At 37.0% G+C, this 15,133-nt stretch overlaps 1 protein-coding gene across 4 annotated transcripts in view; it reads left to right on the top strand.

The window, feature by feature from the left end:
- The window catches only part of DACH2 (dachshund family transcription factor 2), a 310,852-nt gene that overhangs the window by 197,224 nt on the left and 98,495 nt on the right, over nucleotides 1-15,133 (top strand). For all 4 annotated transcript variants that reach the window (XM_037408398.1, XM_037408397.1, XM_037408396.1 and 1 more), the window contains exon 3: nucleotides 12,028-12,159. In XM_037408398.1, the coding sequence (XP_037264295.1) occupies nucleotides 12,028-12,159 (132 nt within the window). The remainder of the gene's footprint in view (nucleotides 1-12,027; nucleotides 12,160-15,133) is intronic.

Here is a 15,133-nt window from a genome sequence, read left to right as displayed (position 1 = left end):
ACTGCAAAGTGTAATAATTTTAAAGAGAGTGCATGCAAGGTGTTACCTATATAATGTAGACTTCTGGAAAAGCAAGATGAATAGATACCTGCAATGTTTGTGATGTTTTTCTGAATTGGCTTAAAAAATTTCCAAATCGTTTTGGACATAATTTATATTAAATGTATTTTTATTTTTAAAGTAAATTTAATTAATTTGACTTAAAAAAATGAGAATCTGTTTTAAGAACTGAATGTACTTTGACTACTGAAATAGTTGCACAAAACCTAAGCTAAAAATGTTTGTTGCCATAGTTTTGGAAAAAAATGAAACTGTTATACTGATGCAGACTCAGGAGTAAATACCAGTAGAGTTTATCTGTAAAGATTTGCAAGGGCAAAGAGGATATTTGCATAATTTTAGATTACTGAGTGTTTCAATTCAGTGACTAAATTATTCCTCTCCGTCTTGAGCCTGCATTTTGCTTGGAGGCTGCAAGTTAATTCAGCTTGACCAATGAGTAGAGACACATCCTTTTAAGATTTTAAAAATGGTGTAGTTCATCTTCTATGTGTTACTTTTATTCACCACCTGGAACAAGAAAATAAGCTTCCAGTCTCTGTCTCAGCTTTGAAAAATGTTCTTTACCTTGCATAGCATAAAATGGAAATAGCTATTCTGGCATAACTTCATAAACAAAGGTGATACTAACCTATTGGGACTAAATTACTTCTCTCCTGTGTTATTTGTGTAACTAAATGTGCATGAATAAGCTTCAACAAAACTATATGAAAGTTACTGAAAAACAGAGAGATCAGAACAATCAGAAGTAAAAAATGCTTAAAAGAAGAAGTAGTTAAAATACATACTCCTCTGTAATCATGTTCTGTACACTCTCTGGTTGTGTGATCAATAGTCATTAATTTATGCCCCAGAGGAAAGTACAGCTCTTTGTGTTTACCAGTAGTCCAAACATAGCTAGAAGTTAAATCTGGTTTCTCCAGCCTATGGGCTGGCTCCTCATTTCTCTTTTGCATTGTTAGAACTTCAGATATCCATCACCTGTTTGCAGAAGGTGCGCGAAACAGCAGCTCAGCTTTGACCTGAGGAAGTGTTTGGGCAGCATTTGCTGTGGTTGTTCTTGCCTCACAGAAATTTGCTGGAAATCTGCATGAAAGCTTGTCCTTTCCCAAGTACGGCCACTCGGATTGCTGTCCAAACCCTGCTGAAATAAAAACTAATCTATAATATCTCATTTTCTTCTTAGAAAGAAGAAATGTATATGCCATGACACACCACTGATGCTAACTCGCCACAAAATCCTAGTTAAAATAATCCATTCTAGTGAAAGGGACTTTGTAGCAAAAGCTACATTCTTGATGACTGTGAAGCATCGAGTTATAGCTGTGTGCATGGATGTGTTTTTCCACTCCCTGAATTTAAAAAAGTAGGGGAAAAACAACAGGTTTTGTTATGTCAAAAGTGTATAGAGAAAGATCATAATGTAACAGTAGGTAGAGTCTTCATTTGAGGAGGCAGAAATCTAGAGTCTAGTCCTTGCTCCCCATGCATTACTTTATTTGGCGTTGAACAATTAATAGAAAATTCATTTGGGAATATCAAGAATCAATGATTCCAAGAAAATTTAAGTCCTGTTCTTCACTATGCTCCACGTCTTTTGTCAAATTGATAGCAATAATAAATGTGGTAGGCTTTACCTTAAAGCTGGCTTGGAGCCTGTGTCACCGATTTCCTGAATTTTCACTGAACTGTTTTCCTTCCTTGCTGGGGAATTTTTCTACTTTACCACCATCCAAAAATATTTTTCACTGTGAATAAGCTGTGGTATTTCAGATGATCTTAAAGCACTAAGATTTTGCTTTCATTCAACAGCCAGAATTGGGAAGTGATTATAGGTCTCAGAAGACTATTCCATGTATTTATGTTCTTAAATGATGATGCTTTCAAAGTTGCATCTTTTGAGGTTGCATTAATTACGTGCCATTTGAAGAGGAGTGCATGGGCTCCCTCGTTCCATTGCCTGGATTATTGTACTTCAAATAAGCATAATATTTTTGTGGGTTTTATGAGCTGGCCACAAATTTCTCAGCTTTAAGTAACTAAAAGCAGTGGTAGCTGTGTTATCATAGCATTTGGTTTCTGTTCTGGCAGAGGTCTTGAAAAATTGCGTGTGTGGAAGAAGAACTGTGTAGTGGATGATACTACAAAGTTGTGTTATCTGGAGGAACCTGACTTAAACTTTACCATCTGAGCTAGCACTAGTTGCCACCCCAGCTGGCGGTCTATTCCCACTAATTTTGGTAGGAAGAATCTAACCTTAGCAAAAGATCCCACTGATTTTAGATTGATTGCAGAGGGATTGCTGTATAACTGGGGGATCGCAGTGGTTATGAGGAAGGCAGAATTGCATCCTTGCTTGAGTATTTCATCTGCACTTGCAAATTAAGCTAGTTTGAGTGTAACAAATACGAATTGTTTTCCCTCCTTCTAGCTAGCACAAACCACAGTGAAGAACAGTTTCTTGTTCACAGTATTTCTGCTTTTCATTTGCAAGCAGTTTCTGTGGTGCAGTTGCCATCTTGAGTAAAGAGGGAGCTCACTGCTGCTGTTTGTAGCTTGGTGACTAATAATGTGAAATTATTATTTAACATCTCAGGAAAGATTGAAGTAGTATTTCTCCACTCTAACACTTCAGCTTCTAGGAAAGGTTAGGTAAGGGATCTGTGTGTAGCATGATCCTCAAATGCCCAGAGCATTGCTCGAGCTGGTCCAGCTGAAGTGAGCAGTGGCTAGTAGGGGAATCACTCTTAACAGCAGTGCTGATCTTGACAGCATATTGAAGTTTCATCTGAAATACAGTAGCATGATGAATTTATGGAACTCAGTATTCACTTACAATCCTTAAAATATACCATTTTTTAAATTGCAATTTGAGACAATTGGGATGCAGCTGAGCTGTGCCATCTGATACAAAAACTGTATTTATATGATATTTTCCAGTCACAGGTAGGAAGTAGCTTGAAATCACAAAGATACCCTTATTCTCAAGAGACCTTACAGCCCAATTAATTTTACAAACTCGAGAGATTTGTGCCAACTCAAGATAAGCTTTCAGACTTTTTGTACTTAACTGAAAGCACCTCCAAAAACTTCAGCAATTTCTCCATCATTGCTGTTTATGGACAAGTGCTTTAAACCCACATAAATTGATTTAATGGGAAAGGAATAAACGTGGAGAAAAAAATAACAACAACTAATTCTGATTTCAGATGGCAGCACATGCACCATCACAGGCTTCGTGATGATAGAGAAGTTACAGAATGTCCGTGGTGAATGTGAGGGCTATTCTGTTTAAAAGTATTCATACTGTAAATTTAGGAGCCCAAACGTCTGAAGCCCAAGAGAAGGTGGCCATTGAGCCCGTTAGTGCATCCAGGGCCCTGGCTGCGTAGGAGCTTTCCAGGCTGGTGGGCAGTCCAGGTTGTTTTGAATTTAACTCAAGTAAAACTGAGATTGCCGACCTGGGCTGCATTGCCAGATGATCGTGCACAGCTCTGGCTGGGTGCCACTGCGTGCCGGTATCATTCTTGGTCCTGAAAGAATTTCTGCAGTTCCAGAAGCGTTGCTGCCCTGCAGGTTGTGAGGCCAGAGTCAAAGGGCTAATTGCCTTTTGGGGCTGATGATAACCACCACTGTATTCATCCCTGTGACTCCTGAATGTTTAGGACTTTGGAGTAAACATCTTTTTCCTATAAATGAAATTCATTAAATATATTTCTCTCAGGGAGGTAATTTAACATGTTTCTGGTTTAGTTTTTAGTTTTTCAGTCCTTATCTCAAAGAATTGTAATCTTTAGTCTGTGACAGCATTGGGAAAGCGTAAGCGGATAGTTTTAGAATTTGGATGATTATGAGCATTACTGTAACTTGTCTTATCCTTACTGACATCTGAGTCCTAATGCATGAATTTGTCACTCTTTTGATGTATGAAAATACTATTCAAGTATTCCACGTAGTGTAAGAGTTTTCATTTATGCTGAAAATTTTCAATGACATGACTAAAATCGCATCAGATATGCACCGAAGAACATACAAATTATGTGTATAAAGTGATTGTAATCTTTTCAACAATAATTCAGTGGCTGATGCATCTGTCTCATGTATGCCTCTGTCTTCTGAAACCTGCAGATCAAAAATGGGGTGGTCAGTCAATCAAATATGTAGAAGGCAGCAAAGGTCACGCTAGTGCAGCATACTAAAAGTATTATGTATTACAGTCTTGACAAATCATTCTTATGGCATAATTATAAAAAAGAGCAGAAAATGTCAAAAAATTAATCAAGTCTCATGAGACACGCTATAAGAATGAAGGCAAAAAATTAATGTAACCCTCGCAATGTTCTTTGTAGTTCTGATTTTTCTGTTTCCCTCCAATAAGGTAAGCTACAATTTTGTTTGACATGAGATACAAGCTACCTTTTTGGGTATGAAGTCATCTGTAAAATATGTATGTAGCTGGGTATTGCTATGCATCAGCTTGAACATGAGTGTTCATGCTATCATAGATTTAAGCACAAATTTAGGATTAAAATTTCTATATACATTGAACTGAGCCCCTTGGGTTGAAATGAGAAATTTGACAGGTCTTTGGTCATTGTATCTTCATGTGGATCAAGGATATGAAATATCTCAGGTACAGAGACCCGTTGGAAGGTGTTCGTGTCTTTCGGATGGATATCGGGGACAATGAGATTAGGCTATACAAAACACAGAGGTTGTAGCTGGGTTGAGAAGCCTAAATAAGAGGCAGCCATGAAAGCATCTGGAGAGCAAACTCTCCACGTATTTTAAAGTGAACCCCTAGATAGATATTTAAGTATCAGGACATTTTTCTACTGTCTAAATAAGTGTGAAATTAGAGGATGAGAACCTGTTACTTCTGTGAATTATTCCATGGAGTGGCAGGAATGTTTTGATGTGTGAAGGTTTTTACCTTGTTTATGCTTATGTGAACTTTTGCATGAAATTATATGTTAGAATTAAAATGTGAGCTAGCACACAGTGTTAAGCAGAAATTACTAGGGGATTGCAAAATCAAGTCATAAGAAATTCAGAAACATTTGTGCAACCCTAATTCTGATCCCTTGAGTGTTTGTCGAAGTCTTTAAATTACATTATCACACAGTGGGTTTTTTTTCCCCAGCACAACTGCCTGGTTGATGATACAGAATCGATTGACCTGTGGAGGAAGGAAAGTTGTATGATGAAGAGAACTGTCTGTAGGTCTGTCCCTATCTAGCTGTTGCAGAAGTGGAAGAAGCTTGTAGGGACACTGCAAAAGCAAAGAATAAGGTCTCTCAGATAAAGACTGTGACAATTCATTGCAGAAGAGAGCTGACTGGAGCTTCTCTGTCAAAGATTAATTTCATACAACTGACAAATATGCATTAGATTTGTTGGGGTTTTTTTCCCCCTCAGTGTGGTTCTTTTGCCATAGTATAGTTTTCTTGACGTTTTAAAGTGGCGGTATTTAAAAATTTTGGGCCACTCAAAATTTTTAACTGTTGTCTGAAATGTTTTGCAAAGGGTGATCTTCCATAGTCTCTGAACTTTCATTAACAGAATGTGTTTAGAGAATTAGTCTTTCTTTTTCACTTTGAAAAATATAGCAGTATAAGTACTGTATAAATACTTGAAATTTTTTTGTTCTAAAAATCCTTTTTTGCTGTTTGACGTGCTTTCCTTTTGCAAAATGGGAGAGAAGAACATAATTCTAAAATATGGTTGTAATATCAGAACAACTGGCTGCAAGTATCAGAACAGATGAAAGAAACTCAACTGTTGTAATACATTTTTTGGCTATTGACTACATTTCAGCTTGGCACTGTCAAATGGATGTTGCATGGATTTCAGTCTGGGCTCCAAAGTGTCCTCCCAGGGCCTGGGGTGAATACTCACACAACTTAGCCCATGATAAAGCTTAGCGCTACGGCGCTTACGCTGAAATCCCATCCTCTGCCTGCAGTGGCCAATTACTCACTGAGTTCTTTCCTTACAGTCTCTCAAATGTTTCACATTGATGGATTATTATGATCTATCTGAAATGGTAGCCAGGATACCTTTGAACAGCCACTGAAAATGTAACATGCACAAGAGCTAAAACTCTTCCCTGCAGTTTCTGGTTGAGTCAGTTTACAAAAATGGAAAAATTCTGCAATAGGTCTTACGTGTTTGGACTGGTCTCCAAACTGCCCTAACACTTAACTTATTTCAATGTTTTTATTCAATAATTTGATTTCACTGTCCTTTGTGTTAGTACCTGGGCTTTACCTACTTGTTTATCACTAAACAAGGATGATACATTTCAGCTACAGAGAAGCCTCCACCTTCTAATGTGAACGTGCGAAATAATGAGTAAATTCTTGCAGGAGTTCTGACAATGTAAAGTACATTATATGTGTTTACTTTTTTATTTATTTCCTTATTGAAGAAAAAGGGAAAGAAAGCATATCCTTTTCAGTCTTCCAAGGCCTAATTTATTGGATGTTTCAGAATTGTTTTTGCTATTTGCAATATGGTATCTCATATTAACATTTCATACTACCAGATGTTTCATTATTCCTGTTTTAGCACATCATACTTGACCCATAGCAGCTTTGAATGCAAACAATAAACAAGCCGGTGCACAATGCTTGACTGTTAGACTGAAATAATATGGCAAGGCTAAACTGATTTTCATATTTCCTTTTGAATATTATTAATTGCAATGTGTTGACTGTTAATTTAATTAAATGTTTTGTTTCAATATAAGACCATTCTTCAGTTCACTGACTCACCGTTTCATTTAATTAATTGCGAACCTCAAGATTTGATTACTCATAGTTCTGCTTTAGTTAATTTACTTGTTCACAGTTTTGACAGAAAAGCTTTCAAACTAATATGAAGGAGGGGCACAGCCTAACTAATTAGGGAACCTTAGCTAGTGTACAAGATTAGCAAATACCTAGGGTCACCTTAAAATGCACAGAGTCCTTGTATTCACCATCAAAATCCAGTTTTCAGTGGCTGGACATTAGTTAAACATGGGGGATTCAGTTGCATGCAAGACACCCTAGGTACCTCAGCGTGGGAATGTAATTGAGTTTTCATTTCTTACGTCTCTGAGAAGGCGTTTGCCAATGAGTAAGTTGTGATGTTTACACGACGCAAGAGATGCTGTCCCCTTGGCACCTGGTGCTCAGGGGAGCGGGTGGGTTCAGCACTGCCCCGCGATGGGAGACTGTCCCTGAAGAGGGTACGCTGTGAATGACCTTGGAGTTGTGATCTTTGGGCCATGCAGTAAAAATGGATTGTTGTTAAAATAATTCCAGAGATTTCACAGAGGAATAATCCTCAGAAGTCTTTTTGTGTGCATAGGGGGTATTTGAATAAACAATTAACCACAAATTTAAGAGGATGCAGACAAGGGATGGAGAAACCTCTCTGGTCTTCACACCCTCTCGAGTACGACAGGTACCTTGGCTTTGGGAGCCAAGGACATGCTCAGTGGGTCCAGCCCTCACGGAAGCAGCCGGGCGTCACAGTACTTCAGATCTAGTCCATCTCCAGCACCCCACAAGCAGCGGACCTTCCCCAGAGCCACGTGGCATGCCACGTTGAGTAAGCTGAGCGTTGTCCTAATTTGAATCAAAAACCTCAATTTGAAAACTGGTGCTTAGGTGTGTTTATACTGTGGCTTAGAATGCAGTTGCAGAATTTTACTTAAGTGCAACCTGAGCATAAAATGTGCCAGTTTGTGTGTCCTTGAAGGGTTATTTCAGGGCTAAATTTGTGTGTGGCACAGCAGAGTTATGCAGACTTGTCAAAGGGAGAGTACGCAGTGTTCTGACAAAACTAAAATTACGGACTGAAGATTACTAATGGCAGTTGGTTGTTTTGCCATATGCACGATGCAGGTGTACCTAAGCATACACCATCACAATCTGTTATGCAATTGTAATCAAGATTCATATATAGAGAGCTGACCCAGAACATGGCTCCGAGAATTCTGCATTAGCGCTGATGTGTCTCTCTTAAAGATCCGAGCAGCTCTGCAAGGAGCTGCTGTCCTTCCACCAAGGCAACTGATGGCTTGTGGGCTGCTGTTAGCAGGACTAGCTCCACTGGCCACATGGTTGCTAGCAGTTTTCAAAACAGATCCTTGCTACTGTGATGAGATGCATCCTTTTTTGTTATTAGCGTTGTAAAGTTTGTACGTGTTTGATAATAAGCGATACATCGTGTATTTCCTGGGTGTTTAGTGATTGATCACAGCTGGCAGAAGGTAACTGAAGGAAGAGAAATTTAAAGTGTGAACGGAGAGAAAAAAACCAGAAGCTTTGAAGTATGTAATCCAGTCATGTCGGTTTTCCTAGTGGTTTTTTTTTTTTTTTTTTCCTTTTTGTTTAGGTGAAAGTAGAGGGGTAGATGTATACGTTACAGCAGTTTTCAAGTACATTTTTCAAAGTGAGGTACTCAAGTGAGATTCTGCTGCTGATAATGATTCATCTGAGAGGATGGAAATGATTCTTCAGTTCTTTGTAGATCTTTTGATAAGTCAGTTGAAGAATAGCCCTCTTGACTACTCAGCTAACTGGAGCTCAGTCAATTACAGAAAGGAGTTTTATTAATAGTTAAATTAAATAGTAGCTTCAGTAGCGTTAGCTGCAGCAGTAGCCTTAATTGAAGATTATGCCAATGGGTGATTTGCTGGACTTTTTTTCCCATCATTTCAATCAGTAGCACACCCTTACTGCTGAAACCATTTGCTTTAGCCTCAACTTTATTAGCTTTCAGAAATGCCAAAGAATTAGTACACTGTTTTTAAAGTGCCTCATAACAGTCGGGTTGTGGAGCTTTTACTGCTATCACAATTCAAGTAAGAAATTATATAGACTGAGGAATAAGTGAATGAGAGTATAAAGGCTTTGTGCTGATACTGGACTTACAGGTAGTATTGGCTATATCTCGTTCAGGTTTACGCCTGACTGCTCGGGATCTTCAGGCTGTAGTGCTTTCTGCATTAGGACCGTGCTTTACTCTTAAACTTTTAATGCTGAATTAGAGTGACTTTGGTGTGGCAGATGGCACAGCATAGCTTTCTGATACATCACTGTTTTTTGGCTGTTGTCCTTATGGCAGCTGTGTCTGGTTAGGGAGCTCAAAAATGCCTGACAATAATTACCTTTAATTTCTGCAGGCGGCTTCATGGTGATTTTGGGACTGTGTTTATTCTTTCTTGTTTATTCCTTGGTACACTTTCTGCCTTCGTTACTTCTGAAACAACTGTTCAGTAGAAGTTATTTTGGTTGGGTTTTTTTGTTTTTATACAGTGCCCTGAATAATTTTGTCTTGTCTTTTCTCAGAACATTTTACTAAAGGTCTGAATTTAATTTGTTCTCTGTTTATCTCCTTAACAATAGTTTCTTTACCCTTTTGTATATTTAAACAAAGTAAAGTTTTATGACTTACAGTATCAGGAACCTGCATAATACTGACCCAGAGGAAAATACTTATCGGGATGTTGGTTCATCTATACATATTTGGGTACATACAAATCGTAGGAAGTTATGATAAAAAGACACATTCAGACTCCAGATTTTTTGTAACCTTTAAAATAAATGTGAATTCTTTGCAAATGGATTGAAAGTATAAAGTGAAGAGAGTAGGCTGTGAGTGGGTACAAGTTCTGAAAATGCCTCAGTGTGATGGCTGTACCTCAAAACTTGGAATTGGTTGTGGGATAAGGAGGAATAGTGCAGATGTGCAGGCAGGCAAATCACACGGTGCCTAGAAATCTTGAAAACAGTAAATTTCTCAGAAGACTTGTGCTGATGCTTGCTTTTTGAACTTCGTGAAAATAATGTGAAATTCACTCAAAGAGCAATCCCACTTCCTTTCCCTAGGAAAAAAGTGGAAAAGTTTATAGAGTGTTTTGTCTTCTCCAGAAAGTGTGTGGACAGTTTTATCATTTAACATGTATTCTTTGATGGATTAAGTGTTTGTGATATCAGCCAGACAGTTTGTAAAAACAGGAGTTTAAACATCTGGGGGTTTTAGCTGCTTGAGAAAAACCCTGTACATTTGCAAAAGAATTTTAAAGGATGTTAGACAAATAAAATATTTTTAAATAAAGAGCACTGTTACGGTATAGTGATCTTCTCTGTGAAATAAGGACTGCATTAAATGACCTAAAAGACAAGATTATTGATGATGTTTTCTGGACTTATTTTTATATATTTGTAATTAGTGTATATTAGTAATGAAATCATATAGTTTTTCAACGGTAAAACAAGTGCCTAATTAGTGTAGATAATATTTGTTAGATGTGGTTTCAGTGCTTCGGGAATATAGGAGTGTGTAACTGCCATTTGTTTTTGTGATTGTTGAGGCTCCTAGATAAGACAGGAGGAGGAGGAGAAGGAGGACAGACGGTCTGGAGAGACGAGGCTGTCTTGTAACCTGTCATCTCCAACTTACTGATATTAATCAGAAATACCTTTGCTGAAGTTAAAAGAATTGCGGTGTCCTTCTCTGATAATACATGTCCCTCCTCTATGCAGTTGGAGTCTATGGGTTGCTTGCTTACTTAAGTCATATTAAAATAATGAGAACTTTTGTGAAGCCTCATAACATAGGAGCAGCAGAGCTAATCTACATGTCAAATTCATAGCAGCTTTTAAAAGAAAGTATTTTAATTTATGGATGTGTGGCAGTATAGGATGTGAAAATTATTAGTTCACTTTAATCAGCATTTAATCTCTCAGTAAACAGTACTTTCCAGAAACAGCAGATTATTTAATTCTGTTTTGATGTATGATATCTTTGTGGGTTGATACAGCATGCAGCACCAACAAAAAATTATGGGTTTTTTGGTAAACGCAATTCAGTGATTTTGTGGAAATATGCACAGTCAATTACAAGATAGCTGATAATGAAGCATTTAGCTTGCTATTTAGCAAATGACAAAAGCAAGTCATACTATATTGGAAGACGGTAAACCCATTTAAACCATAACTGAATGAATAAACAATTTATACCTGTAGTGATCTTTTTGGTTACATGGCCTTATCCCCTGTGTTTTCCTGCAAGGTAGATGAGCTGCAGATAAGATATTTTCAGTCACATCTTGCCCAGAGTAAGAGTAATTTGATACTGTCTGAAAGAAAATTTGATCTCTTACTTACTGACCAAGTCAAGATGGTAACACTGCAAAAGCTTACTCTTGCAAAAAAAAATACTGGGAATGTAAATAATAAGAAAGTTATGGTAATGATGGTAACCTGTAGCCTGACACTACTCTGCTTCTCTTCTTTTACTATTGGAATTTAATCGGGGTTAGTCACTTGAAAATGTTCTACCACTAACAGCCCCTTAATTCTGTAAATTTGTGCTGGTCTTAATGGTCTCTTAAAGGTGGGATTGAGTTTGTGATTACCTGTATTGTACTTCTCTGACATTTCCAATGGAATATTTTCCAGTAGCAATAATGTTAATCCAAACCAACAGACTTCAGAAAAAGACAAAATAATATTTGGATATGTAATATAGTAGTACAGCATTGATTGTTCCATGTTAATTGGCTTTGCACTGTTGTAATTAAGAAATACTGTATTTTACTACTGTACTTGGAAATCTTGTAGCAGCTAAATAAGTCAACCAGAAAGTGATCAAAGTGACAAAGTGATCAAAGTGGCAGGAAACTATATTTAAAAGTATAATCAAAAGGGATGCCGTTAAATAAATATTTCTTTATGCTACGTGTGTAAAGAAAAAAAAAGAAAGAATTAAAAATACAGAATCCTTAGAATGGTGTACTGAAATAACTCAACTTTAAAATAGTGTTCAGAATAACATTGCATAATTGGATGATGAATGGGTATTGAATTTACGTGACTTATTCTCACTGAAAAGAATTTTCTTGTTCATATTTTTCAGTGCTGGATTGTGCAGTGTGATATTGCATTTAATTTTTTTTTTTTTTCCCAGGTCTGACAGCGGCTGCCATGGCAGAGGCTATGAAGTTACAGAAAATGAAGCTTATGGCAATGAATAGCCTTCACGGAAGTGGAAGTCAAAATGGAACAGAATCAGAAAATGAAGAACTCAATTCTAATGCAGGTAAAGTAATGCTGTGCGTGTGAGCCATAGGGAAGCTCTTAGCACACCTGCTTTTGTGCGTGGGAAACAAAATCTCTTTGAAGTTCTTGTGCTCTTTTTTTTGGTAAGCTTTGCTCTGCCAAAGTCAAATCAAAATTACTCACCCAATTTCTCCAGTATTCTTCCAGTTTTCCTCCCAGCAGACATCTTCATAAATTTTTTGAAAACTATTGATGAAGGGTTGTTTTCATTATGTTAGAATACAGACATTTTGAACTGCTCCTTAAATATAATTGTAGTAACAAAAGACTTCTCTATTGGCAATAATACACTGAGTCTACAGTTTTCCTGTAAATGATGGAAAGTTTCCAAAATGTAAGGTTGTTGGAACTCATTGAGTTCCACAGTTCAGTGGAGAAGGGTAAAGTAGGAAATGGTAAATCACCAACTTTCTGTTTTTCTGTGTTTTGTTCTTTCCTTGAATGGATATTTACAAACCACAGCTATGAAGGAAACTCATGATGAACGTTCGTTATGGCCTGCTTGGCTGGAATAACCTTGGGTAGAACGCACTGACACTGAACACGGTCAGTCTATAGTACCATAAACATTAGCGTAAACTTGAACTAAGCTCCCTGAGTCCCAGTGCTGTGGGTTCAAAGTTCAAGTCAGAAATGGATCCTTTGAAGAGGACATCTTCTTTGTTTATTGTAATGTCCTTTCCAGGTCAATAGAAAAGGTTATCGCCTTGATAGTGTAGAGAACCTAGAATAAGAGAGATCTGTTTTGACTCAGAAAGCTGCTAGATACCTATTACAACAAGGGCGGTTTCACTTGGACTCACTTTTTTTGACACAAACAAGCCTACAATACACTCTTACCATTTTGGAAACTTAAGCATCCTTTGTTTTCATTATCAATTCAAGAACAGAGGCATTGTCTCATCCCTCATTGCAATCAGATCTCCCATCAGCATTCACACGTCTGAAGTCACACATGCGTCTCTAAAGATGAAGCCGCTCTAACAGTTTGCTTGCTTGGCTGGTGTATAGTGTATATGCATTGTACCATCAAAATGGTAATTTATTAGACCAATAAAGTAGCAGCTGGGAGGTCTTAGACTCATTTTCTAAAGGAATAACTTTGAATTCATGACAAATTATGCACAAAGCAGTCTTTCCAATAGTGGTATTGCCTTTTGCTAATTTTGTGTACTCATCTGTATTGAAGAAATCTGGCTTCTAATTCATGCATTAAACCCTTACCCAGCTTTCTATTATGTAGGTTATGTATTTTGTATTCACCCCTCAGACCCTAATCAATTAGTGCATATTGAATTCAGAAAAAAAGCACTGAAAAAGCATATTTAGTTTCTGTAATTCTTATACACTCTATATAGTCCAAAATTAATTATGAAGTTTCACTGAATGCTAAGAAATATGACTGAAGGTAGAATTCCTGCAGAAAAGCAAAGAAGCTTCATACGGGAAAGATGCAGAGTTAGTATTAGAGTTTTTAAAAGCTGCTGTACAAAAGCTTGCTGATTTTAATGTTCGTGGGTTTGTGTGTTACCTGATACGGCAGAATTTGTGTACTTCGTATGGCGAGAATCTACAGTACATTAGTACTGTTATTTTAGCTACCTTGTTGACAAGTTTTATAGGGAACTATCATACCAAGCCTTTCGAAAGTATGTCAAGAGTATGCATATTAAATCAAAGTTCTCAGTGGTTTAACAATTCGGTGAGTTCTGTAACAGACTCAATACCAATTTAAATATTTGGAAAAATTCCCACTGACTTTAGCTGAAGTTTCAGTGAGACTCAAGTATAAGGATATGGTATCAGTTATATAAAGATGTTTTCTCAATTCTTTCCCTTTTTCATTGCCTAATTCAGTAAAATTTCCAAGAGCAAATTTGCTGGATCGAGTGCCGATGTTGATTACAGACAGAGAAGTAAGTCCTTAACAAAAAGAACTAATTGTATTAAAAATAAGAATTTCCCCTCTTTATAGTATCTGCAATGCCAACATTAGGATCATTTATGTAAAGCCTGGCTTCTCTCTTTATTGAAGGATCTTTTTTTAAAGGTTTACATTAAGCAAGTACAGCAGGATGTGTCAAGGAAAACAAAAATTAAAAGAATATAAAAACTTAACTATACATTTCACTATAAAAAATAACAGAGGAATTGTTAAACATTCACGACAGAAAACTCCTTGGTGACTGAGGTGGGGCACAAAGAGAGTAGGCATTTTGTTTAGAAGTTGATAAACATTTTCTAACTTTGATTCACTGTGAAGAGAACACCATGATAATTTTGTGTACATGAAACCTTTACCGTTTGTTTTGCTCTAGACTCTTACAGCTTAAATGACTATTAAAAACAAAATGGGGTTGCGAAATGAGAAAGAAAATGGAATTTTGAAATTTTTTTTACTAAGAAGAGGTAAAAAGGAACAGAGCAAAAGAGTCAGAAGCCTCATAAGTGAGAACAACATTTTATTTTAGGAGAGAGACCTACAGTTTCTTTGATTTGAGGTTGTGTTTAATAGCTTCTGTAATGGCTGCAACATGACTCTGCATCTAGATTTCAGCATGAATAACAACCTGTTCGTGTTTCATTTAGCTCCAAATGAGAAATTCTGTCTTTTATTGTTTTAGGAAATTAGTCTGTGTACTATTGCTCCTGGAACTTTATAATTAATCACTAAAGGTTATGGCTGTGGAGAGTTTGTGGGAAATAGATGTCTGAATGATTATAATTGTAGCTGTCAAATCAGAAATACAGCTATACAGAGCAGAGGACCTTTTGCTTCCTTTTACTTTTTTTTTCTTTTTACTGTAACAAAGACTTGAAGGGTTGCAGTTTTGCTTAAAAAAAAAAACAAAAACAAACACCTATAGAGTTTGGGCTTTTACCTCAGTGTTACACATTAACTTCCTTTGGCAAGCGTAAGATACCACACCACTAAATATTTCACATTAGGATGT

Source organism: Falco rusticolus, chromosome 14 (assembly GCF_015220075.1).
Source record: "Falco rusticolus isolate bFalRus1 chromosome 14, bFalRus1.pri, whole genome shotgun sequence".
Classification (NCBI taxonomy): domain Eukaryota; kingdom Metazoa; phylum Chordata; class Aves; order Falconiformes; family Falconidae; genus Falco; species Falco rusticolus.
Note: the sequence above shows the minus strand (reverse complement) of the source record. Positions and strands in the feature narration are given on the sequence as shown.